Here is a 24,528-nt window from a genome sequence, read left to right on the forward strand (position 1 = left end):
CCTGCAAGCTTCGTACGTGCCCCGGGGAGACTGCACACAGCCAGAGCGGCGGGACCGAGACAGGGGCTGGAAGCAGGCATGGCACCGGGACCCTGCAGACAGGTGAGTATGACATACACATACACACTCACACACACACTGTATATACGCACACACACTGTATATACGCACACACACTGTATATACACACACACTGTATATACGCGCAAACATACACACACACACTGTATATATACACACACACACTGTATATACACACACACACTGTATATACGCACACACACTGTATATACGCGCACACATACACACACACTGTATATACGCACACACACTGTATATACGCGCACACATACACTGTATATACGCGCACACACACTTTCTTCCCCTGGCTGTGTAGAGCTGCTGCTGTCTCTGTGTGATTGCTCTCAGTGCACATCCACTGGGAAGAGGCAGGGAGGAGGGTTGGGTCGGAGAGCTGAGTGGGTGTATTAGACACAATGAGTGTGTTAGATAAGCTAGACACCGCCCTAGAGCCACAAAGAATTCTGCAACTTGTAGGAACTGAACACAGGAAGTCAGAGGAGAGATTAACCCCATCAGAGCTGGAGCCAGCAATGAGCATGTGCTGCTAGTGCACAATAAAAGGTAATTTTGCTGAAAAAACATAATAGATGTGTTGAGGGGCACATATTAGTAAGATTTATCAGAAAAAAAAAAATCAGTTTTAGTAACTGGACAACTTCTTTAAAATATTTCTTGGCCCAGTCTTGACATTTTATCTTATGTTTCTTGTTCAGAGGTGGTGGTTTTTCAGCCTTCCTTACCTTGGCCATGTCCCTAAGTATGGCACACCTTGTGCTTTTTGATACCCCAGTAACGTTGCAGCTCTGAAATATGGCCAAACTGGTGGCAAATGGCATCTTGGCAGCTTCACGCTTGATTTTCCTCAATTCATGGGCAGTTATTTTGCGCCTTTTTTGCCCAACACGCTTCTTGCGACCCTGTTGGCTATTTGCCATGAAAAGCTTGATTGTTTGGTGATCACGCTTTAAAACTTTGTCAATTTCAAGACTGCTGCATCCCTCTGCAAGACATCTCACAATTTTGGACTTTTCAGAGCCCGTCAAATCTCTCTTCTGATCCATTTTGCCAAAGGAAAGGAAGTTGCCTAATAATTAAGCACACCTTATATAGGGTGTTGATGTCATTACACCGCACCCCTCCTCATTACAGAGAGGCACATCACCTGAGTTACTTAATTGGTAGTTGTATCTCAGCCTATACAGCTTGGAGTAGGACAACATGTATAAAAAGTATCATGGGATCAAAATACTCATTTGCCTAATAATTCTGCACACAGTGTATTGATTAAAAGCAACAATAAAATTAACTTTGTTCATAAGAAAACCCCTTTAAGGCCTGTTAATTCATCAGTCCTTCGGCCGACCAGAGGATGTTATAGTGGTCTATGTGATCCGGCATTGATTCATTGGTTATCCTTTTCATTCATACTGCTAAACAGTATCTCTAAGAACAGCTTATGCAGTTATATCAGATTCACTGAAAAGTTTGTTGGTTAGGGAGCCTATGTATTTAATCCATTTTCAGTTGCATATGGTGTTTTAAATGTAACAGGGTGGGGAAGGGCTAAACTTACCTGGGGGAAACCCACCTAAACACAGGGAGAACATACAAACTTCTTCCAGATGTTGTCCTTAGTGGGATTTCAACCCAGAACCCCAGCGCTGCTAACCACTGAGCCACCATGCTGCCCGTAGACCTTAAATGTATATATTATACTGCAATATAATTTCCACTTGATAGTTTTGATGTAGAAGTGGTGAAGAGGCAGCTATATAAAGAAGTTGCTGGCAGGAAGTGAATCAATGTGTGTCTGAAACCAAATTGGAGGCAGAGATCCTGGTACCAGGGAGACAAAAAAACTAGGCCAGAGACAGGTAGTGGTGCTAAAAATGGGGTCTGACAAAGAGGAGTCTCAGAGGAGTCTAAAAAGAGAACTACATCTGCAGCAGTCACCAATACATCCACTTTGGAACTTGCCAACCATTATGAGAGGTCAGGGTACATGATGGCCCTGTCAAAGCATCCGAGTGACAGATCTTGGCATAGGTGGGAGCTTTGTGACACTAAATAGCTCTTGGACAGGGGCAATGTGAAATATTTAAAAAACAGTGTTTTGGTACCAGTCGAGAGAAAGTGCTGGCAAATCAGATGAGGTGATTGGACTACCAATTAATAACTTATGTACCCATTTGGTTGGGCTCGTCCATTGTGATGATGTTATCGGGCTGGAAGCTGGAGCAAGAGTGCCCAAGTAAAAGATGTGCAGTTGGTCAACTCAACAGGGACCCATTGCACGAGAAGTGCTAGAGAGGTACGGAATACCAAGGCCCACATAATGTCGTTGAGGAGTAGATGAAGAGTCTAGTTTGTGGTCTCGTTTGTGTGACATCTTAATCACTGACCGTTGTTAATACTAAGAGGATGTGTTTGGCTGATGATAACGGTTCTGAGACAGTCGCACTCTGTGGGCTGTGTCAGAGCTTCAATTGTGTGGTAAAATCATAGTGAGGTCAGAGTAGACTGCAGGGGTGTCAGTAAGTGGGGCACCCAGGACCTGGAGCCTGTGTGGATCCTAAAAAATCCTTTTGGCGCATATGGAAAGACGAATACTATTAAAGATGTTGATATTGATAGTTGAGAGTCTTGTGGAGAGTTTGTATTAGGCTTCAAGTTACGACAATGGTGGAATATGTGAAAAAGAGAGCACGTGGTCTCTACATTGTTAGTCTTATGGTCCTGTTAACAAGTGGACAGACTGCAAATGATGGGACATGATAACTGGGTTAAAAAAAATAAATAAACCCTCCTCCTATGTTCACAGTAAGTGCAACTAGTATTCTGTATGAAAAGGAAGGCACTCTTCAGAAAAAATGTCAATGTGATTTATTCCTTGTGCACCAAAATATACAAAGGTGCAGACAGCCCCTGAGCAGGGGAAAAAAAAATAATAGACTTGCAACGCGTTTTGACCATATTACACGGTCTTAGGGGTACTTTGCACACTACGACATCGCAAGCCGATGCTGCAATGCCGAGCGCTATAGTCCCCGCCCCCGTCGCACATGCGATATCTTGTGATAGCTGCCGTAGCGAACATTATCGCTACGGCAGCTTCACATGCACTCACCTGCCCTGCGACGTCGCTCTGGCCGGCGAACCACCTCCTTCCTAAGGGGGCGGGTCGTGCGGCGTCATAGCGACGTCACACGGCAGGCGGCCAATAGAAGCGGAGGGGCGGAGATGAGTGGGACGTAAACATCCCGCCCACCTCCTTCCTTCCGCATAGCCTCCCGGGACGCAGGTAGGAGATGTTCCTCGCTCCTGCGGCTTCACACACAGCGATGTGTGCTGCTGCAGGAACGAGGAACAACATCGTAACATCGGTCTTTCCCAATTCATGGAAATGACCGACGCTAGACCGATTATACGATTACGACGCTTTTGTGCTCGTTAATCGTATCAAAAAAGCTTTACACACTACGATGTCGCTCGGAAGTGCGTCATTTTCGATTTGACCCCACCGACATTGCACCTGCGATGTCGTTGTGTGCAAAGTGCCCCTTAGTCATGTTTAAGACCATGTAATATGGTTGAAACGCTTCGCAAGTCTATTTTTTTCCCCTGCCCAGGGGCTGTCTGTACCTTCTCTGTATGTTTTGGTGCACAAGGAATAAATCACATTGAAATTGTTTCTGAAGAGTGCCTTCCTTTCCGTGCTGGATTCAACTTCTTTTACTAGTGGCTGCCCGGCTGATTGTCCGTGCTGCGGAGAGGTGGCTAGGAGACTTGGAACGGGTGAGCTGAATTTTTTGTCTATTAGTGTTCTGTATGTTGCACAGTGACGCCAACCAGTGACAATCGTTTCTTTTAATATTGTCATTTGGAGCATTGCTGTCACCTTGTGTGTAGTACTGTTATTTGGGTACTACTGTGTTGTTATTACTGTAAGAGCTGTGTGTGTGAAGGAGGTTGTGAGACTACTCATTTTAATAATCTAGCCCCCTTCTCTGTCTATACATTAGCTGTGACTATGATGGGGGCGGCTGACTTAGCAAATTAAAGGGAACCTGTCAGATGCAATATGCACCCAGAACCACGAGTGGTTCGGGGTGCATATTTCTAGGCCCTACCTAACCGTCCCTGAATTTAGTAGCAAACATAAATAGTCGCAAGGGTATTACTTCCCTTGGCTAGTTGGCCCCCTTAGCATGTAAGAACACCCCTGAGGGTGTGCTAACATGCAAATGAATGTGAAGTGTCAGAGACTTGGTCGATCTCACAGCTCTCCAGTCATGCGCACTATGAAGCCGGGTGTACGCGACCCGGCTCAAACTGGTGTAATGCGCATGACCGAACGTCCAGGGATATACTGATTGTGCATACTGAGCCGAAAACCAGCGGTGGCAGCAGGGAGAGGTGAGAGATCGATCATGCCTCTGATGCTGCGCTTTCATTAGCATGTTAGTGTGTTGCCCTGGGCAAGCCAGGGGACACAGGTCACACACCACCACACCCTACATCCCAGGTAGGAACATCTAAGCTAAACAAAAATCCTTGTTGCCTTCCTCCAGAGGCTGATGATTCACACCAGGGGGTGGGCCAGGCGGTTGGCTCCGCCCACCGAGGAGATCACAGCTCTGGAGGCGGGAAGTACCAGGCAGTCCAGTGAGGGACATAAGAGAGTAAACAGCAGATTAGCCCAGGAGGGCAAGAGTGAAGTCTAGCTGAGGGCTAGAGAGGAGTAAACAACTAAGTGAAGGAAGAAAAGTAGTAAAGGAGGAAAGCAAGAGTGGTGACAGAACAGAAGGAGTGTGCAAAGCCTGAAGTAGTCCAGCTGTGTGCAGGACAGGTCAGCAAGGTCAGCAACGGCGGTGACTGTCTGGAGGGGGACCGTTTGGAAGTTCCTGGAAGGACCCCGTAGGCTGTGTGCCCGGCGGTCTGGAGCAGTGTTCCGAAGGACAGTCAGCACCAGGGCAGGGGCCTCTCGGACCCCGGCAAGGCTTGGAGTCGCCAGAATTTGCCAAATCCATCAGTGAAGGGGACGTAGATCCCCCAACAACCAAGTCCCGATTGAAGGCAACAGCCCAGCCAGTGTAGGAGAGACGCCGCCACCGCCAAGGCACCAGTTTCTCAGGGCCAGCGCCTGCGGGCAAAGAGTAGAGCTCCTCCGGTCCAGCTTGAAGCCGGGGAGCGGGTTACCGGTGGGGACCCATCGCAACCAACAAGTACACAAAGGTGCAAGGAAGAGGGACATCACCGTCACCTACTGGGAGAGCAATTGCAGCCGTCCGTGGGACCGTCTTACCAGCCATTTGGTTTACCGTACAAACTGTGTCATCGTCTCAGGCTGAGTGAGTACCACAGTGCCGCAAGGCACAGCGCTGCCCCCGCGTCCCTGCGCCCACCAGGCCCTGCACCTCCCAAGCCATCATCGGGCCCCGGGGTCACCAACCCCTACCCACGGAGGGGGCAACACAACATCTGGCTGCTCCGCATCACCATCCCCGGGATCCCCGTATTGAGCAGCGGTGGTGAAATCACCACAACCGTGGGTGGCGTCACGGACTATAAACAATCCCCACACCCAACCAACCCCTTTCACTCACGGGCGAGGAGTGCCGCTCGAGAAACCCCCGGGATCCGGCCCACCGCTCGAGCCACCACTGAGCAGCAGCCGCCGGACTCGAGCAGAAGGGGTGAGCGTAGTGTGCTGACACCCTCCTCCCCGCCCGCGACAACTTGGCGTCACGAACAGGATCTTACCGCTCTGCCGTCTGGTAGAGGTGCGCCTTGTTACCGCCGGAGGTATCCGGCAGAAAAATTTCAGAAGCCGCCATCTTTGGCGCGAAAAGTTCCCGCTCGAGCGTCTTCTCGAGCAGTAGAGGCGCGAAGGCCAAAACCCCGCCCCGAGAGAGGAGGGGCCGAAAAGAGCTAAGGGGGACGCGATGGCGGCTGGACGCATGTAGCTGCAGCTATAAAAGCAGGGACGCCAGGACTCTGCAGCAATACTGGGTTCCTGGAAGGCACGATTGCCAATATGTACGATCCAACTCCCAACGAGGAAGCCCCCGCGCCCGGCACGGCGACGTGGTTGAGGGACCGGACCGTCCCGCTGAGTAACTGTCTGCAGGCTCATATGCAACTCCTCCTGGAGGAGTGGGAGACCGACATGGCGGACATGGTGGCTGCTATGTGGAGACGCGAGGCAGAAGAGGATTTGGAGGAGCGGGTAAGCGACCCACGCCCCTGTATTTCTGAGGGATCGGCCGTTGGAGCTGAGGGGCCCGGCCGGCTTCCGCTCACCCTGCCTCTCTCCCTGCTACCCGTAATAGCTGCTGCCGCCCCACCATTAGGCCCGCTACCTGCCCAACCGGTAGCGATACCCTGCCCAGCCGCTCCGGCGAACCAGCCGGCTGCAGACGTCCGGGACGTCCCTGAAGTACACCAAGGGGAACCGCTGGAGCCGCGGCCCCATAACAGCATGGTGCCAGAAGTCCCAGCAGTGACTATGCCAGACCCTGAGCCTGGAACCGTGGTCTGGATGAAGGCCCGGGTGATTCAGTTCCACCAGCGTCAACAGGAACAAATCCTCCAGATGATGGAACAGTGGACCAGCGAGGTGGAGATGCTGACTACGACTACCCCGATGTACGAAGGGGGGATGGATGTAGCAGAGTCGACTGGTGACCCACGTCCCTATGTCCTACCTGGACCGGCCGCTGCGGCTGAGGGGCCCGGCCTAGTCTCGGCCTATGCATCGCCCTTGCCGTTACTTATGGGGCGCCTCAGTATGAGCTCGCCTACTCTGCTGCTCCATGCTACCGCAGAAGGGGCTGAAGTGTTGGATGCTGGAGGCCAGGAGGCTGCGACAGCTGGCGGCAACCCGCCTGACGCAGGAACAAGAGGTGATGACTCCTACCCCAGCCACGGGTCCGCTGTTGAGTTTGAAGAAGCAAGTGAGCGTTCCCGCTATGTAGGAGGCCCCGTGGTTGTCCATACCCCGCGTACCGGTGGAAATGGGTACCGGGTGCCCCTGTCACCGCAGGCATGTCAGTGCATGTTTGATGTGCTGGTGGCAGAGGACGGGTCCGCCTCAGCAGAAAGGTACGAGTAGAGCAGCGGATGCCCGTTGCACCGTCCCCGTTGGGACCACCACTTTGTTTGAAAAGTTGAAAGTTCTGCCAATGATGAAAATGATTACCGAACAGTAACCTGATTTGCTTTGTGATTGAACCGGCTGGAGCCGGCACCGTTGTCCCCGTGGGGACCGTTTAAAAAGTTTTTGCATGGGAACTATCCATGGACAAGCCCGTGAACTTGCAGGGCACCCACAAACGTTAAGTGGCTTGTAAATATGTTGTTTGCCGTTACCGTTTCCGCAATGCCGCCTCCGGAGAGGCAGGTTGGAGGGAGGGCCCTGAGCAGAGCAGGCTAGGGCCCAGCCACCAAAGGAACCGGTGGCTACCCTCTGGAGGGAAGGACAGATCCCGCTCGGGTACCGTGTGCTGGACTGTGGGCCAAGGGGTGCTGCCTGGGCTTTAGGGGCAGCATCAGGGCCAGGTTGCTTGGGTGGGAGAGAGCGGAAACCGTAACCGTAAACCGTTATGCAACGTTAAAGTAAAATGTGCCTCCCGTAAGGGAAGAGTTATTAAAAATGTATTTTTGTTTGATTTACCATGTTATCTTTTACAGAAAAATAAAACCGGTGTTGGACGGCAGCCTGCGGACGGTCTGCATTTTGCTAAGGGGGAATGTGTCGCCCTGGGCAAGCCAGGGGACACAGGTCACACACCACCACACCCTACATCCCAGGTAGGAACATCTAAGCTAAACAAAAATCCTTGTTGCCTTCCTCCAGAGGCTGATGATTCACACCAGGGGGTGGGCCAGGCGGTTGGCTCCGCCCACCGAGGAGATCACAGCTCTGGAGGCGGGAAGTACCAGGCAGACCAGTGAGGGACATAAGAGAGTAAACAGCAGATTAGCCCAGGAGGGCAAGAGTGAAGTCTAGCTGAGGGCTAGAGAGGAGTAAACAACTAAGTGAAGGAAGAAAAGTAGTAAAGGAGGAAAGCAAGAGTGGTGACAGAACAGAAGGAGTGTGCAAAGCCTGAAGTAGTCCTGCTGTGTGCAGGACAGGTCAGCAAGGTCAGCAACGGTGGTGACTGTCTGGAGGGGGACCGTTTGGAAGTTCCTGGAAGGACCCCATAGGCTGTGTGCCCGGCGGTCTGGAGCAGTGTTCCGAAGGACAGTCAGCACCAGGGCAGGGGCCTCTCGGACCCCGGCAAGGCTTGGAGTCGCCAGAATTTGCCAAATCCGTCAGTGAAGGGGATGTGGATCCCCCAACAACCAAGTCCCGATTGAAGGCAACACCCAGCCAGTGTAGGAGAGACGCCGCCACCGCCAAAGCACCAGTTTCTCAGGGCCAGCGCCTGCGGGCAAAGAGTAGAGCTCCTCCGGTCCAGCTTGAAGCCGGGGAGCGGGTTACCGGTGGGGACCCATCGCAACCAACAAGTACACAAAGGTGCAAGGAAGAGGGACATCACCGTCACCTACTGGGAGAGCAATTGCAGCCGTCCGTGGGACCGTCTTACCAGCCGTTTGGTTTACCGTACAAACTGTGTCATCGTCTCAGGCTGAGTGAGTACCACAGTGCCGCAAGGCACAGCGCTGCCCCCGCGTCCCTGCGCCCACCAGGCCCTGCACCTCCCAAGCCATCATCGGGCCCCGGGGTCACCAACCCCTACCCACGGAGGGGGCAACACAACATCTGGCTGCTCCGCATCACCATCCCCGGGATCCCCGTATTGAGCAGCGGTGGTGAAATCACCACAACCGTGGGTGGCGTCACGGACTATAAACAATCCCCACACCCAACCAACCCCTTTCACTCACGGGCGAGGAGTGCCGCTCGAGAAACCCCCGGGATCCGGCCCACCGCTCGAGCCACCACTGAGCAGCAGCCGCCGGACCCGAGCAGAAGGGGTGAGCGTAGTGTGCTGACACCCTCCTCCCCGCCCGCGACATTAGCATACCCAAAGGGGCGTGCTAACATGCTAGGGGGCCACCTAGCCAAGGGAACTAACGCCCTTGTGACTAGTCCCTGGCCTCATTAGCATATTATAAATGATCTTTAGAAATACTTTTTCTAAAGATTTCTTTATCTATGCTACTAGATACAGGGACAGTTAGGCAGGAAAAAGCAATATGCACCCAGAACTGCTCCTCTTTCTGGATGCATATTGCACCTGAGAGGTTCACTTTAAATTAGCATTATGTCTTGTAGTGACTTGTTGGTCACAGGATCTCTGGAGAGGGTGAGCCAGACAAGTGGAAGTAACTGGTGCAAACCCACAAGTAACAATTAAGAGGGATAAGGGATATCCCTTTTGAATATCAACAAACAAAAGCTGGCAGCAACTCAAGACAACCCAACTCTCAGTGGAGCATTGGGTGGTCTACAGCTTTAGCGATGGACAGCTCTGAAAACCCCCCCTATCAAATTGAATTTAGCAACATGCAAGAATTTAGTACCAATAAAGCGGGCTTTACACGCAGCGATATCGCAAGCGAGCGTACCCGCCCCGTTGGTTGTGCGTCACGGGCAAATCGCTGCCCGTGACACACAACATCGCTAACAATCTAGAGAGTAATGTCTGCTCACTCGAAAAATTGGGTGCTCGAAAAAAAGAAGTCAAATAAAGGTAGATTATTTTCGGCACACTATAGGTGAAATAATAAGAGTCCAAAGACTAATATTTGCAATATAAGTCCACTTTTTATTTTTCAAGCAGAAAAAAAGGGGTTAAAAAAAAGAAAACAGATGTCAAGACTTCTCAACATCTCTAACACCCGTCACACTATACTTACCTGCCTAGCAACGTCGTTGTGGCCGGCGAACCGCCTCCTTTCTAAAAGGACGGTTAGTGCGGCGTCACTAAGTGTGCGCCCAATAGAAGCAGAGGGGCGGAGATGAGCGGGACGAATATCCCACCCACCTCCTAGCTTCCTCATTGCGTGCAGCCGCAGGTACAATGTTGTTCCTCGTTCCTGCAGTGTCACACATAGCGATGTGTGCTGCTGCAGGAATGACGAACAACCTGCGTCCTGCAACAGCAATGATAATCAGGATAGGAATGACTGGACAACGATATGGTGAGTATTTTTGATCATTACCGGTCGTTCTTGCGGTGCCACACGCAACAACGTTGCTAACGAGGCCTGACGTGCTTCACGAATTCCGTGACCCCAACGACATCTCGTTCGCAATGTTGTTGCGCATAAAGTGGCCTTTAGGCTCTGTGCGCACACTGCGTTTTTTTGCCGCGGATTTGCTCGTTAGCGATGTTGTTGCATGTAAAGCCCGCTTAAGAGTATACGGTGATGTTCCTCGTTCCTGCGGTGTCACACATAGCGATGTGTGCTGCCGCAGGAACGAAGAACAACCTGCGTCCTGCAACAGCAACGATAATTCTACGACGCGTCAACAATCAACGATAAGGTAAGTAATTTTGCTCGTTAATGGTCGTTCGTGCGTTTCACACATAACGACGTCGCTAACGAGGCCGGATGTGCGTCACGAATTCTGTGACCCCAACGAAATCTCGTTAGCGATGTCGTTGCGTGTAAAGCCCGCTTAAGAGTATTCTGCAACCATCAAGCTTATTGTGCCTCTCTGTGGATTTGTAACCATCAAGCGTAAAAACTTCTGGTATATGGTACCAGGGAAACAGGTTATGGAGGTAGCAGTGGCACATGGGCCTTGGTGGTTGCAAACGACCATTGTCCTTTTTCCCAATCAATTAAGAAATCACCGGTATTGTGAATGACACTTGGTAAATGGTGCTTTGTTACAGATTATGCATTTTGCCCGAAGAACTTAAAGTTCAACCTCTGATTGCTATGCTCTGCAATATTTTTTAAAGGGATCGCTGTAACAACATATAAATGTCCTGTACTGTAATAAATATATACTTTTCACGTAAAAAATAAACCATACTAAGAAGAATCATTTCAGAACTGTTTCCACCTTTAATGTTGCCCATAAGCTGTACAATTCACTTGAAATATAAATAATATTAGTCACTTATATAGTGCCATTAATTCCATAGCTCTTAACATACATCAGGAACACTGTCCCAATTGGGGCTCACAATCTAAATGAACTATCAGAATGTCTTTTTGGAGTGTGGGAGGAAACCGGAGAACCCGGAGGAAATCCCCACAAACTCCTTGCAGATGTCGTCCTTGGTGAGAGTTGAACCCAGGACCCCAGCGCAGCAAGACTGCAGTGTTAACCACCAACTATTGAAATCTTTTCAGGTAGAAAAAGAAAAATAAAGAACTAAAAATATTTAGTTGTATAAACATGCACATACTTAAACTAATAATTTGTTGTTGTACCCTTGGAATTAATGACAGCTTTCAGTCTTTTTGGGCCGTAGTCTATCGGCATGGCACAGCTAGAATTGGCAATCTTTGTCTGCTCTTCCTATCAGTAGCACTCAAAATTTGTCAGATTGCATATGCTTAGGGTCATGGTCATACTTAAAGGTGAAATCCTTCTTCATAATAAACTTTTTTTCCGTAGCAGAAGCTTGAAGGTTTTGTCGCAAAAATGACTGATATTTGCAACTATTGATAATTTCTTCCAACTTGGCTACAGACTCACTTTTAGCAGCCAAAAAAGCATAACGCTGCCTCCACCGTATTTCACTGTGGGTATGGTGTTATTTTGGTGATGTGCCGTTTTGACATTGAACAAAGCATACCTTTTAGACTTAAGGTCAAAAAGTTCAACCTTGGTCTCATCAGGTCATAACACATTTTCCCATATAATTTTGCAAACGTAATGTAGGTTTTGGCAAAAAATAGCTGAGTTTGAATTTTTTTCTTTGTAAGAAAAGGCTTCCATCCTGCCACATACCCTTAGGCCTGAAAAATATTGGAGATTGTTGTCACATACTAACATAGCCGGTACTTGACAGGAATTCATGCAGCTCCTTTAATGTTGCTGTATCTCTCTTGGCAGCCTCAGGAACCAGTTTTCTTCAATTTTTAAGGGGTGTCCAGTTCTATCCAGTCCAGTAATATCATTGTTGTGCCAAGTTTAAGCCATTTATTGATGATGTCTTCACCATATTCCATCATATATTGAATACATCTGAAATGTTTTGTTTTTGTACCCTTCTCCTGTCTGATAAGTTTAAACAATGAGATCCCTTTGCTGTGTTGTCAGCTGCTTATGGATGATGGTTTTGCAGTAAAATGCAACTAGGAAAATCCAACTGGAACAGCTAAACTTTATATGTATTTAATCAGAATCACTAAATTATGGCAGTTGGGTACTGACTACTATGTAAGATGAGTTTACATGTGATTGGCTAATTCTGAACACAACCCCAATTATAAGGGGGTGTTCACAATTACATAACCACATAATTTAACTTTTTTTCTTTTTCTTTTCCCCTCTCAAAATTATTACAGTTTGTCTCAATTGATTTGTATAGATTATGGGTTATAAAGGTAGAAAAAAAAATCTGGAATGGTTCTTCTTGGTATGATTTTTTTACATGATACAAATCTGGCATTTTAACATTGGTGTGTAGACTTTTTATATCCATTCTATTAGGCTTTAGTTATATATCATGTGTTGTGTTGAGTGTTACACAGTAATATGCTGTGTACTGTGTTATCTGGATCAGTATATTCACCTTTTTGGCTATTTTGCGTGCCTGCTGGATATTACATAGTCCTGCTTTGTAAATAGGAGTATGTCAATCCGAAGCTCGAGAAGACGCTGGTGACGATGTGCTTGGTAAGCAGAAGACATGCTTCCAGGTTATATATAGCCCAGAGCTGGCTTATTAGCTCACTATTATCCATGTTTAAGGATTGGAACCCTGCAGGTTAATCCATCAGAAAAAAAAAAACACTCTCCATCTAAGCACAATGACCAGATAATGTAGAGCAAATCCTTAGCGCCATGCCACTAGTTCTGAGCCGCTGCATGTTCCATAAAACTAATATCTGAAATATGTTCTTCCTATCTGGCCTTAGATATGGAGATATTTCCTTGGGACAAATATTGAAGTACTGCTTAATTAGGAATTTATTACATTTAGGCTCTGTGTGCACACTGCGTTTTTTTGCCGCGGATTTGCCGCGTTTTTTCCTGCAAAAAAGGTGCGTTTTTTATTCATAACCTTTCTGCAGTCCTTCCCCAGAAAAATCTATGGGAAATCCAAAATGCTGTGATTTTTATGTCCTGCAGTTTTGCTAGCATGTCACTTCTTTTCCGCAGGTACCTGCATTTTTGCCATAGATAATGGTAAAAAACCGCATGGACCAACCTGCAGAAAAACCGCGGCAAATCCGCAACAAGCTGCAGCAAAACCACATGCAAATTTGGGTGCCTTTTTGGTGCAATTTGTGCCGCGGGTGCGGGATTCTGCCAGTTTATTCTGTTCACACTTGTCGATATGTAGGAGAAGGTTGTGTGATATTTTGCCAAATTTTGCTTTGATATTGGTGCTAGTGAATGAGCCTTGATTCTGTCAAAACAATAGACAATGCTGAAAGAACGGCTGTAACTTTCTAATCCATGAAACGCAGCACGAGATAGAATATGCTGAGTGCACATTTTTGAGTAGAAATTACGTTTACTTCACTGTTTTACATTTCCAAGGTGAGGTCATTTGTATAATTTTTGACCTTCTGCAGAAAGGCCCCAGATAGGGTTCCCTATGAAAGTATCAGATTGGCGGCAGGTTGCAGCAAGGAAAGATGTAGTTGTATGTACACTAAATCAGAACAGAGGATTTAGTCAGATTTGGAAAATAAACTTACACCTTTATGTCAGTATTCAGATTGGAGAGCAATAAGCACAAGACAAAATAAGTGATGAGACAAAAAAGGTCAATGATAACACAGTCAAGATCTAACGGTGCCAACGCAAATGAGATACCTGTCAGGGGAACACTCGTTTGGCCAACAACCATACCCCATAGACATAAACATTGTTGTCAGATGAGCATTCATGTGTTGCAGAACATCAGGGTATGAATTATATGAATTATTAAAGGCTACCGTGGATCTGATGTTAGTTTTAAAGCAGCATCCGGGGTCCTGAATATTTTAGAATGTATGGGTCTCACTGAAAAAGGAACAGTCACTTGCATTAAATATGTTATTTTTTTTTTACCTGGTGTAAATGCTGATGTGCTCCTCAATCTGGTGTTGTTTTTACTTTTTACCTGCTTCTCTCTGTTCCTGAGATATGGCTTCCTCTTTTCTATATGTGATGGTCCTCAATAGTGATAAGTGAGCACTACCATGCTCAGGTGCTCAGTACTTGTAACTAGTGATGAGTGAGCACTACCATGCTCAGGTGCTCAGTACTTGTAACTAGTGATGAGTGAGCACTACCATGCTCGGGTGCTCAGTACTCTTAGCTAGTGATGAGTGAGCACTACCATGCTCGGGTGCTCAGTACTCGTAACTAGTGATGAGCGAGCACTACCATGCTCGAGTGCTCGGTACTTGTAACTAGTGATGAGTGAGCACTACCATGCTCGGGTGCTCAGTACTCTTAGCTAGTGATGAGTGAGCACTACCATGCTCGGGTGCTCAGTACTCGTAACTAGTGATGAGCGAGCACTACCATGCTCAGGTGCTCAGTTCTTGTAACTAGTGATGAGTGAGCACTACCATGCTCGGGTGCTCAGTACTCTTAGCTAGTGATGAGTGAGCACTACCATGCTCGGGTGCTCAGTACTCTTAACTAGTAATGAGCGAACACTACCATGCTCGGGTGCTCAGTACTCGTAACTAGTGATGAGTGAGCACTACCATGCTCGGGTGCTCAGTACTCGTAACTAGTGATGAGCGGGCACTACCATGCTCAGGTGCTTGGTACTCGTAACTAGTGATGAGCGGGCACTACCATGCTCGGGTGCTCAGTACTCACTTTCATGCTTTGGTGCTCAGTACACGTAACTAGTGATGAGCGGGCACTACCATGTTCGGGTGAAGAGTACTCACTTTCATGCTTTGGTGCTCAGTACACGTAACTAGTGATGAGCGGGCACTACCATGCTCTGGTGCGCAGTACTCGTAACTAGTGATGAGCGGGCACTACCATGCTCGGGTGCTCAGTACTTGTAACTATGATGAGTGGGCACTACCATGCTCAGGTGCTCAGTACTTGTAACTATGATGAGTGGGCACTACCATGCTCGGGTGCTCAGTACATGTACCTAGTGATGAGCGGGCGCTTTCATGGTCAGGTGCTCAGTACTCGTACCTAGTGATGAGTGGGCACTTTCATGGTCAGGTGCTCAGTATTCGTAACTAGTGATGAGCGGGCACTACCATGCTCAGGTGCTTGGTACTCGTAACTAGTGATGAGCGGGCACTACCATGCTCGGGTGCTCAGTACTCGTAACTAGTGATGAACGGGCACTACCATGCTCGGGTGCTCAGTACTCACTTTCATGCTTTGGTGCTCAGTATACGTAACTAGTGATGAGCGGGCACTACCATGCTCTGGTGCGCAGTACTCGTAACTAGTGATGAGCGGGCACTACCATGCTCGGGTGCTCAGTACTTGTAACTATGATTAGTGGGCACTACCATGCTCAGGTGCTCAGTACTTGTAACTATGATGAGTGGGCACTACCATGCTCAGGTGCTCAGTACTCGTACCTAGTGATGAGCAGGAACTTTCATGCTCCGGTGCTCAGTACATGTACCTAGTGATGAGCGGGCGCTTTCATGGTCAGGTGCTCAGTATTCGTAAATAGTGATGAGCGGGCACTACCATGCTCGAGTGTGCGTAACTAGTGATGAATGAGTGTGACGCCCTGGCTGGGCCAGGTAGTCACAGACAGGGCCCCGCATTACACCAGTCCCCTAACAAGGTGACAGCAGCCAAACATTTAAACCCTAGTCACCCCCCTCAGTGCTTGATGGACACACCAGGGGGCGGAGCCAGGTGGTTGGACACACCCACCGAGGAGTTCGGATGGCCTGAGGCGGGAAAAGACGGTAGTTCAGTTTGAGAGTTCAGTGGAGGAGATCAGGCCTGTGTGACAGGCCTGTAGCAGACTGACAGGTGCCAGGTTAGGAGCCCGGGTACCTTTGGCTAGGAGGCAGATGGATGCCTCTGTCTGCAGGAGCCGGGAAGACAGCTTGGTGGAACCGTGGTGGACCGGGACAGGGTAGTGGCCCGCCGTTACCGATCCGGGGAACCGACTCGGAAACCGGAGCACAAAGGGGGGTACTCAGACCCTGAAGCTAGGTCCAGAAGCTACTGGGGGCTAGCTAATTAACTGATTGCGGCCAGGACTATAGGTCCTGTCCCACCCAAAGTCCCGACTGAAGGCAACAGCCCAACGAGGGGAATAGAAATCCACCGCCACAGCAGAGAGATCCCACGGGCCAGCGTCTGCGGGCAAAGGGCTCTTCAGGCAACCACAAACCGGGGAGCGGACTCCTGAAGTTGCAAGCGCAGGTAGTCCACCATCACAAAACAGGTGCGGGAGAAAGACGGAGACCACCAACCGGGTGGGGGACCAGACTGCAGCCGGCTGCGGGCACCGACCACCATCACCTTGGTTTATCAGAGACTCGTGTGTTTACTAATAGTGAGTACATCAGTGCCCTCCGGTCGCCCATCTCCCTGCACCGCCCAACTCTCCCCTAACAGGTCCAGGGGCCACCATCCCTACCCACGGAGGGGTTAACAACTTGCTGCGCAACATCTCCCCTGGGTGCTCCGTAACTGCAGCGGTGGTGTTCACCTTCACCACATCCCATGGGTGGCGTCACAAACTTAATCACGCCTCCGGCCGTACACCTATGTCCCCAAACCGCCAACCCCTTTTTGATCGGAGTGACCGCAGGACCCCCGGGTCCGGAGACCCTCGAGCCACCCACTGAAGGTCCGTACCCGAGCGGCTCGGCTGCCGAGCACGGGTCGGCACATGAGCCCTACCATGCTCGGGTACTTGGTACTTGTAACGAGAAGATGGACGCTCGGCTAGGTGAAGCTCGAGCACCCGCATATAATGGAAGTCAATGGGAAAATCAAGCATTTTTCCAGAAGATTTCCTGGAAAATTGCTTGAGTTCCCGATTGACTTCCATTATATGCGGGTGTCCGAGCTGCACCTATCCGAGCATCTAACTGTTCTTAACGAGTACCGAGCACCCGAACATGCTAGTGTTCGCTCATCACTACTCCTCAACTCTCCTTTGTGGGTGTTTTCAAGGCGACTACAGCAATTTGAATAAAAAGACTGGTTGATACACAGTGAAGAGGGGACGCCATATCTGAAGAAATCAATAGATCCATACCTACTAAATGGCTGATTTAGCTTAACAGATCCCGAGCACTTCTTCTGTATCGCTGTAAGTTTGATATGACTAACCCAATCAATCACCTTGTAATTTGTGCCAAATTATCTCATCAGCTTTTCGTTTAATATTTCTTTATTATTTCAAAAGTTTTCATATAACAGAAGATAAGAAATGCATAAGGGTCTTTCATGTTACCCAATGTTACAGCATATGAAGATTATAAAATAACCTGTCTTTAAGTCTCGTAAAACGTATGGTACTATGAAATGTATCGCAAATCATGTGGAAGGTAAAATCTGTATAACATCCTATAGAACATCTTAATTTTAACATGTAATAATCTTCTATCTTTATATTTATTCTGTGTAAAGTGTTAAAGGCAACTTCCTTCTGTATAGTCTGGTTCAATAGGTATGAAAACATGACCCTATGTATATCAATTACGTGAGAAAGAGATATAGAGAGAGGGAGAGAAAGATAGGTAGAGAAAAAGGGAAGGAGGGGTAGACATGGTACACATGTATTGTGATGCCGCGCCACTCCTGTGTCCGGGAGCCCATCCCGACTTCTTGAATATTTATTGTGATAGAGCGCCTGTGAGTAACCAGATTTGGAATTGCTGTGTTTCTCTATACTGAAGCCACGGATACCAAACCGAGAAACACAAGGAGTCTTTCCCTCCGTCAAACGCTCTCAACTCCTCCAGACGCCGCAGGCCATCCATAGCCTCTACCCAGTCTGCTCTCCTCAATGTACAGGGGGATCTCCAATGCCTCGGTATGATTTGCCTCATTGAAATCATAAAGTACGAGAGCAAGCCTTTCTTCGCCTTGGAGACTGCCCCTGTATACATTGATAAGAGGACCACTTCCGGTGAGGGTGTCACTTCCGTGTGATGTAAATGGTTATAGAGAGCAAAGACATCTTTCCAAAGACCCTGTATCCCTGGGCAGGTCCACCAGATATGTAGCATTGTGCCCACTGAGGTCTGGCACCTCCAACAGGCGTCCGATACCTCTGGGAACATTTTATGTAGTCTGGCGGGTGTCCTATACCACCGTGAGAGGATTTTATAATTGAGTTCCTGCATTCTACAAGAAATGGTGGATTTATGTGTTAGGTTAAATGACTTACACCATTGTGCCTTGGGAAAAGTCTGGCACAATTCTGTTTGCCAATGTCTAACGTAGTCAGGCAAGTCGTCTCCTCCACCCCCCTCGGGCACTGCTATGTTGTAGATTATTGAGACTATGTGAGGGGGTGTTTCTCTAAGGAAGCATAGTTTTTCAAATGGAGTCAGATCCTTATGTATCTCAGATCCCGGAGCCAGAGAATCTATGAAACTACGTAGTTGTAGGTATTGGAACCAGTAACCTGGTTCCCGTGGCCGGTCTCCAAGCAGGGATATCAGTGGTTTGCATCCCTGTTGGGTAATTACGTCTTTAACTCGTGGAATCCTTCCCATTGGCGTTGAAATCAGTCTGGGATGAGGTTCGTGAAACCAGCATTGAAACGCGGGGTGCCCCACCAGAGGCGTCATAGGACCCGGTTCTCCTGTCAATCTATATCGTCTATTAGCTGTCCTCCACGCTGTAGCCAGGGACAAGAGGATCGGGGAAACTCCCAGGATCCCAAGGTTAGTTCTAGATGACAACCAGAAGATTCCGTGTGCCATATTCGGGCATAGGTCACATTCAATCTCCACCCACAATTTTCTGTCTTTACTGTGCAGGAGATCCAATATGCAACCACCCACCGCTGCTGCGTGATAAGCTTTAAGATCCGGGAGCCCCGCCCCTCCGTCCCAGCGAGATTTAGTCAGCATTGAGTATTTCAGTCGGGGTTTGGCGCCACGCCATATAAAATTGCTGATCATCTTCTTTAACTTGAGGAAGACATTTTCTCCTAGGTTCAGTGGGATAGTCTGAAACAGGTATAGAATTTTAGGTAGGACATCCATTTTAATTGTATTGACCCTGCCGAACCAGGAAATGGGGAGGTTATGCCATGCTATGAGGTCTTTGTGGATATTTTTTAAAAGGTCTGGGAAATTGTAATTATATAGATCTTGGTGGTTGGGAGAAACCCTGATCCCCAGATATTTAATGTAATTGCTGGCCCACTTAAAGGGGAAGGCGGGTTTGAGAGTATTCTCTTCTACGGATGGTAGCGATACATTTAAGATCTCTGTTTTTTGTAGGTTTACTTTAAAATTGGAGAGTCTGCCAAAGATCTCAAACTCCTGCAGTATGTTGGGCAAACTAGTCTTCGGCTGTGTCACATATATCAAGAGATCGTCCGCGAATAGTGCTAATTTATGAGTGTTTGTCCTATCTGTATCCCTTTTATCGAAGGGTTTTCCCTGAGTGCATTTGCTAGGGATTCCATTACCAGAATGTTTAGGTATGGCGATAGGGGGCATCCCTGTCTGGTACCGTTTCTAATATTAAATGGAGCTGACAGGCGTCTGTTCACGCCCACTTGTGCCGTTGGTTCGAGATATAATGCTTTTATCCATTGTAGTAAGCGCGAACGAACGCTGATTGCCTGCATCGTGGCTTCTAAAAAAAACCAATGGACTCTGTCAAATGCCTTTTCGGCATCTACTGTCAAGAGGCACATTGGGATTTGACGCTGACGTGCCTGGGCCACTAGGGACAGGGTTCTAATAGTGTTGTCCCGTGCCTCCCTCCCTGGGACAAATCCCACCTGGTCTTTGTGGATTAGTTTGGGTATGAAGGGGCCTAGTCTCAGGGCTATCATTTTAGAGTACAATTTAATATCCACATTTATTAGTGAGATAAGTCTGTAATTAGAGCAGGTCAGTGGGTCCCTGCCAGGCTTGGGAATTACAGTTATTCGGGCTTGGAGTGTCTGTTTAGGGAACTGGCATGTGTTGGTTATGGAATTGAAGGCTTTCAGCATTATAGGGCTGCAGGCCTCTCCATATATTTTGTAAAACCAGGGGGTAAACCCATCAGGACCAGGGCTTTTACCCACTTTAAGGATTTTAATGGCATCGCTTAGCTCTGTGTCTGAGAAGTCCTCGTCTATGTCTTCAGCTACCGCCACTCAAAACACCCCCAAAAGAGACATTTTGACCCAGGTAATGGGACACTGTGGGATTACCATCCAGCCTGTATGCAAGGTTATGGTGACCCATTATTCTGCTTGGAGGACTATGTGGTGCCCTTTTTTTTATGGAGGACTATGTGGGGTCCAATATTCTGTATGCAGGGTTATGGTGGCCCATTATTCTGTTTGGAGGAGTATGTGGTGCCCTTTACTCTTTATGGAGGACTATGTTGGGTCCAATATTCTGTATGGAGGACTATGTGGGGCCCGCAACTAGTTTGGCCAATGACTTTTTAATTTTCTCCCTCTGTGTAGTTGAGTTTGACATCCCTGATCTAAGGTGTACAAGGGCCTATTGCTATGCACGTGCTGTGGATATTTTCTGAAAAGGACATGTTTGACAAAAAAACAAATCTATTTCCTTACAGAAACAACACCACCCTTGAGATTTTTTAAACTACCTATGAACTAGATTACACAGGAAAAAGAATTATTATAAGTCAGTAAAAGTGGTGTATTCTGTCTGTCACTTTATGGAAGGGAATCTACTTCATAGAAAGAGGAATCACAATGAAGAAACTCTGACCTGCAGATCAGGGCCAATAATGGTGAATCGTGTGGCAAAAATATCCTTTTAGAGTAGGCGTAGAAAGTAACGTAAATTTAGAATGTGTTTCATAGAATCATAAAATGGTAGAGTTGGAAACAACCTCAAGGGCCATCGCCCAACCCCCTGCAAGTGCAGGATTTCTTAAATCATCTCAGCTATATGTTTGTCCAGTTTCCGCTTGAAGATTTCCATTGATGGAGCGCTCACCACCTCCCGTGGTCGCCTGTTCCACTCTCTGACTGCCCTCACTGTCAGAATGTCTTTCCTAATGTTTAATTTATCAGATGAGACTTCCTTTCTGTGAATTATTAGTCTCATAAGTAAAAGGTAATTGTTTTTTTTTTCTTTTAAATTCTGCTTAACTACTTTAATCCATAGAGACATCACATCCATGACACTAAGCCATGAGGTCAACTGAAAGTGGACCTGTCAACTGGGCCATTAGCAGAGAACAATAGAAGAAAATCGGGTTTTTATCAGCCGCGCCAATGATCACTTCTCAGGTATTCAGATTAATGGATCTTTTATTTTGCACAGGTCTACATGTTTCTAGAGTCTCAGCTCCCTTCCTCAGGACCATCAGGCATAAGAACACATCAAAGAGATTTGATGTGTTCTTATGCCTGATGGTCCTGAGGAAGGGAGCTGAGACTCTAGAAACGTGTAGATCTGTGCAAAATAAAAGATCCATTAATTTGAATACCTGAGAAGTGATCAATGGCGCGGCTGATAAAAACCCGATTTTCTTCTATTGTTCTCTGTTATCTGACGTTTGGGTTGCTGCTGCCGTGATCCCAGTTTTCCATGCCTATATAGTAGTTGTGACTTTCACAACTTCATTTGGTGAGCATTACTGCTCCCTGTCTTTACCCCCTGTGTTATTGGGGTAAAACCCTATTGCGCTTCTTTTCCACAGCTCTCTACTAACTGGGCCATTAGGGGTGAGATCTATCCCATAAGTTCACCAGGTTTAGGACTTCAACTCACAGGGTCACCAAAGAGTATCTAATCACGCACCAATGATCAGGGTACATTGGAAATGAGGAGAACACTTAGAGACTATGGCCACAATTCATCAAGACTGGCATTTGTACGCTGGTCATGAATGATGCCATGGAGTTTGATGTGCCAAATTCATTAAAAAACGCGTTTAACGAATTTGGTGATCTCTGAACTACTGTATCGGACTGGGGTATTTTTCAGTTGTAATTTACGCCACTTCTGTGGCATAAATTATGACAAATTTAGCAACCACACACGGCCATGTCCCCACCCGGCTAGTCTCAAAAAGTTGTTGGAGCTGGTTCGGAGTGCCATAGAAATGTAAAAAGTCACAGGTTTTTTTGGGCAATATGAATTGTGCTGTGATGTTTTTGTTTTACACCAGAATTCTGAAATTGAGTTGAACCTTCAATAGCCACTGTCTAGGATAATGATGCTGGTTACATTACTATTAGTTACATTATTCTATTGCAGCATATTTCTCATTGTCTATTTTTTTTTTTTTTTTAATTTCAGTCGGATTAAAAGTAATGTTGACGGCAAATTCTTGATTGATGGAGTACCATTCAGCTGTTGCAACCCCAGCTCGCCCCGACCATGCATTCAGATGCAGGTGACCAATAACAGTGCCCATTACAGCTACGACCATCAGACGGAAGAACTGAACCTATGGAACAAGGGCTGTAAGGAAGCTCTGCTGAACTACTACACCAGCATGATGAGCTCCATGGGGGCTCTGGTCTTACTTGTCTGGCTTATGGAGGTAAAAACAGCAACACATTTAGAAATGTTTTGTACATTTAGGTGTACACCATAATTTAGAGGTATTTGTGTTTTTGCTTTAAGTTCTTCCTATGTTTGCAATCTTCTTTTTTTGTTTTGCGTGCTGAACTTTTATCCTTTGTATTGCAGCCTGATTTTGCATTACGTCGTATTTTTCAGTAGCATCATTTGAGGGTATATATAACTTTTTTTGTTGGAGTGGGGACAAATGGAAAAACACCTATCCCGATTTTTTTTTTTGCATTTTCAACAACTGGGTGTAACTTATAGATGGGAAGTGTAAGGTATTATTGGGCAGACTGGATTTGAAGTGGTCGTTTTTTTCTTTTTAAGAAAACCCTTTAAATTGACTTTTAACATTAAAGCAAAGGCAATATAGTCAGCAAATGTATGTATTACTAGCTGTACTACTGGGTTTTGTTCCAGATTCTGAGTTCTCATGAATAGTTGTTGCAAAATGTTGCTGTGACATTATTTTTAATTTTATCTACTTTGCACTACTCTATTTTGCTGCAGATTTTCTGTCTGAAAACCCAAACTGATAATATGCAGCAAAAATTCAGTATATGCTTATCAGGGACAATGGCAGATCCTGCAGAGCATTATCACACGTGGTCTCTGCTAATACTTACAAGTGCATCTCAATAAATTAGAATATCATCAAAAAGTTAATTTCAGTAATTCAATACAAAAAGGGAAACACAAATATTAAATAGTCATTACACACAGAGGGATCTATTCCTATATATTATATAGAGTCATTACACACAGAGTGATCTATTCCTATATATTATATAGAGTCATTACACACAGAGGGATCTATTCCTATATATTATATAGTCATTACACACAGAGGGATCTATTCCTATATATTATATAGAGTCATTACACACAGAGGAATCTATTCCTATATATTATATAGAGTCATTACACACAGAGGTATCTATTCCTATATATTATATAGTCATTACACACAGAGGGATCTATTCCTATATATTATATAGAGTCATTACACACAGAGGGATCTATTCCTATATATTATATAGAGTCATTACACACAGAGGGATCTATTCCTATATATTATATAGAGTCATTACACACAGGGATCTATTCCTATATATTATATAGAGTCATTACACACAGAGGGATCTATTCCTATATATTATATAGAGTCATTACACACAGAGGGATCTATTCCTATATATTATATAGAGTCATTACACACAGTGATCTATTCCTATATATTATATAGAGTCACTAGCTGTACTACCCGGCTTCGCCCGGGTTAATAACTGTTGTTAACAAAATAGAATTTATTAACAAAAATGTATTCTGCACACAAAAACCACAAAACAAATAAATAGAAATGTAATTATTAAAAGGCAAAAACTAAGGTAATAGATGCCTGTCTCTGTCTGTCTCTTTTTTTGTCTATCTCTATCTCTCTGTTTCTTTCCCCATCTGTCTCTTTCTAGGTCTGTCTCTTTGTCTGTCTTTTTCTGTCTGTCTCTTTCCCTGTCTGCCTGTCTCTTTCCTTGTCCAAGTCTATTTCTCTGTCTCTTTCCTCGTCTGTCTTTATCAAGGTCTGTGTCTTTCCCCATCTATCTTTGTCTGTCT

General features: G+C 46.7%; 1 protein-coding gene across 1 annotated transcript in view; it reads left to right on the plus strand.

Moving 5' to 3' along the window:
* Positions 1-24,528, plus strand: part of PRPH2 (peripherin 2) — a 61,695-nt gene that overhangs the window by 8,431 nt on the left and 28,736 nt on the right. Inside the window, exon 2 of the mRNA XM_075338005.1 lies at positions 22,645-22,891. Coding sequence (XP_075194120.1) covers positions 22,645-22,891 — 247 coding nt within the window. The remainder of the gene's footprint in view (positions 1-22,644; positions 22,892-24,528) is intronic.

This window comes from Anomaloglossus baeobatrachus, chromosome 3 (assembly GCF_048569485.1).
Source record: "Anomaloglossus baeobatrachus isolate aAnoBae1 chromosome 3, aAnoBae1.hap1, whole genome shotgun sequence".
NCBI lineage: Eukaryota > Metazoa > Chordata > Amphibia > Anura > Aromobatidae > Anomaloglossus > Anomaloglossus baeobatrachus.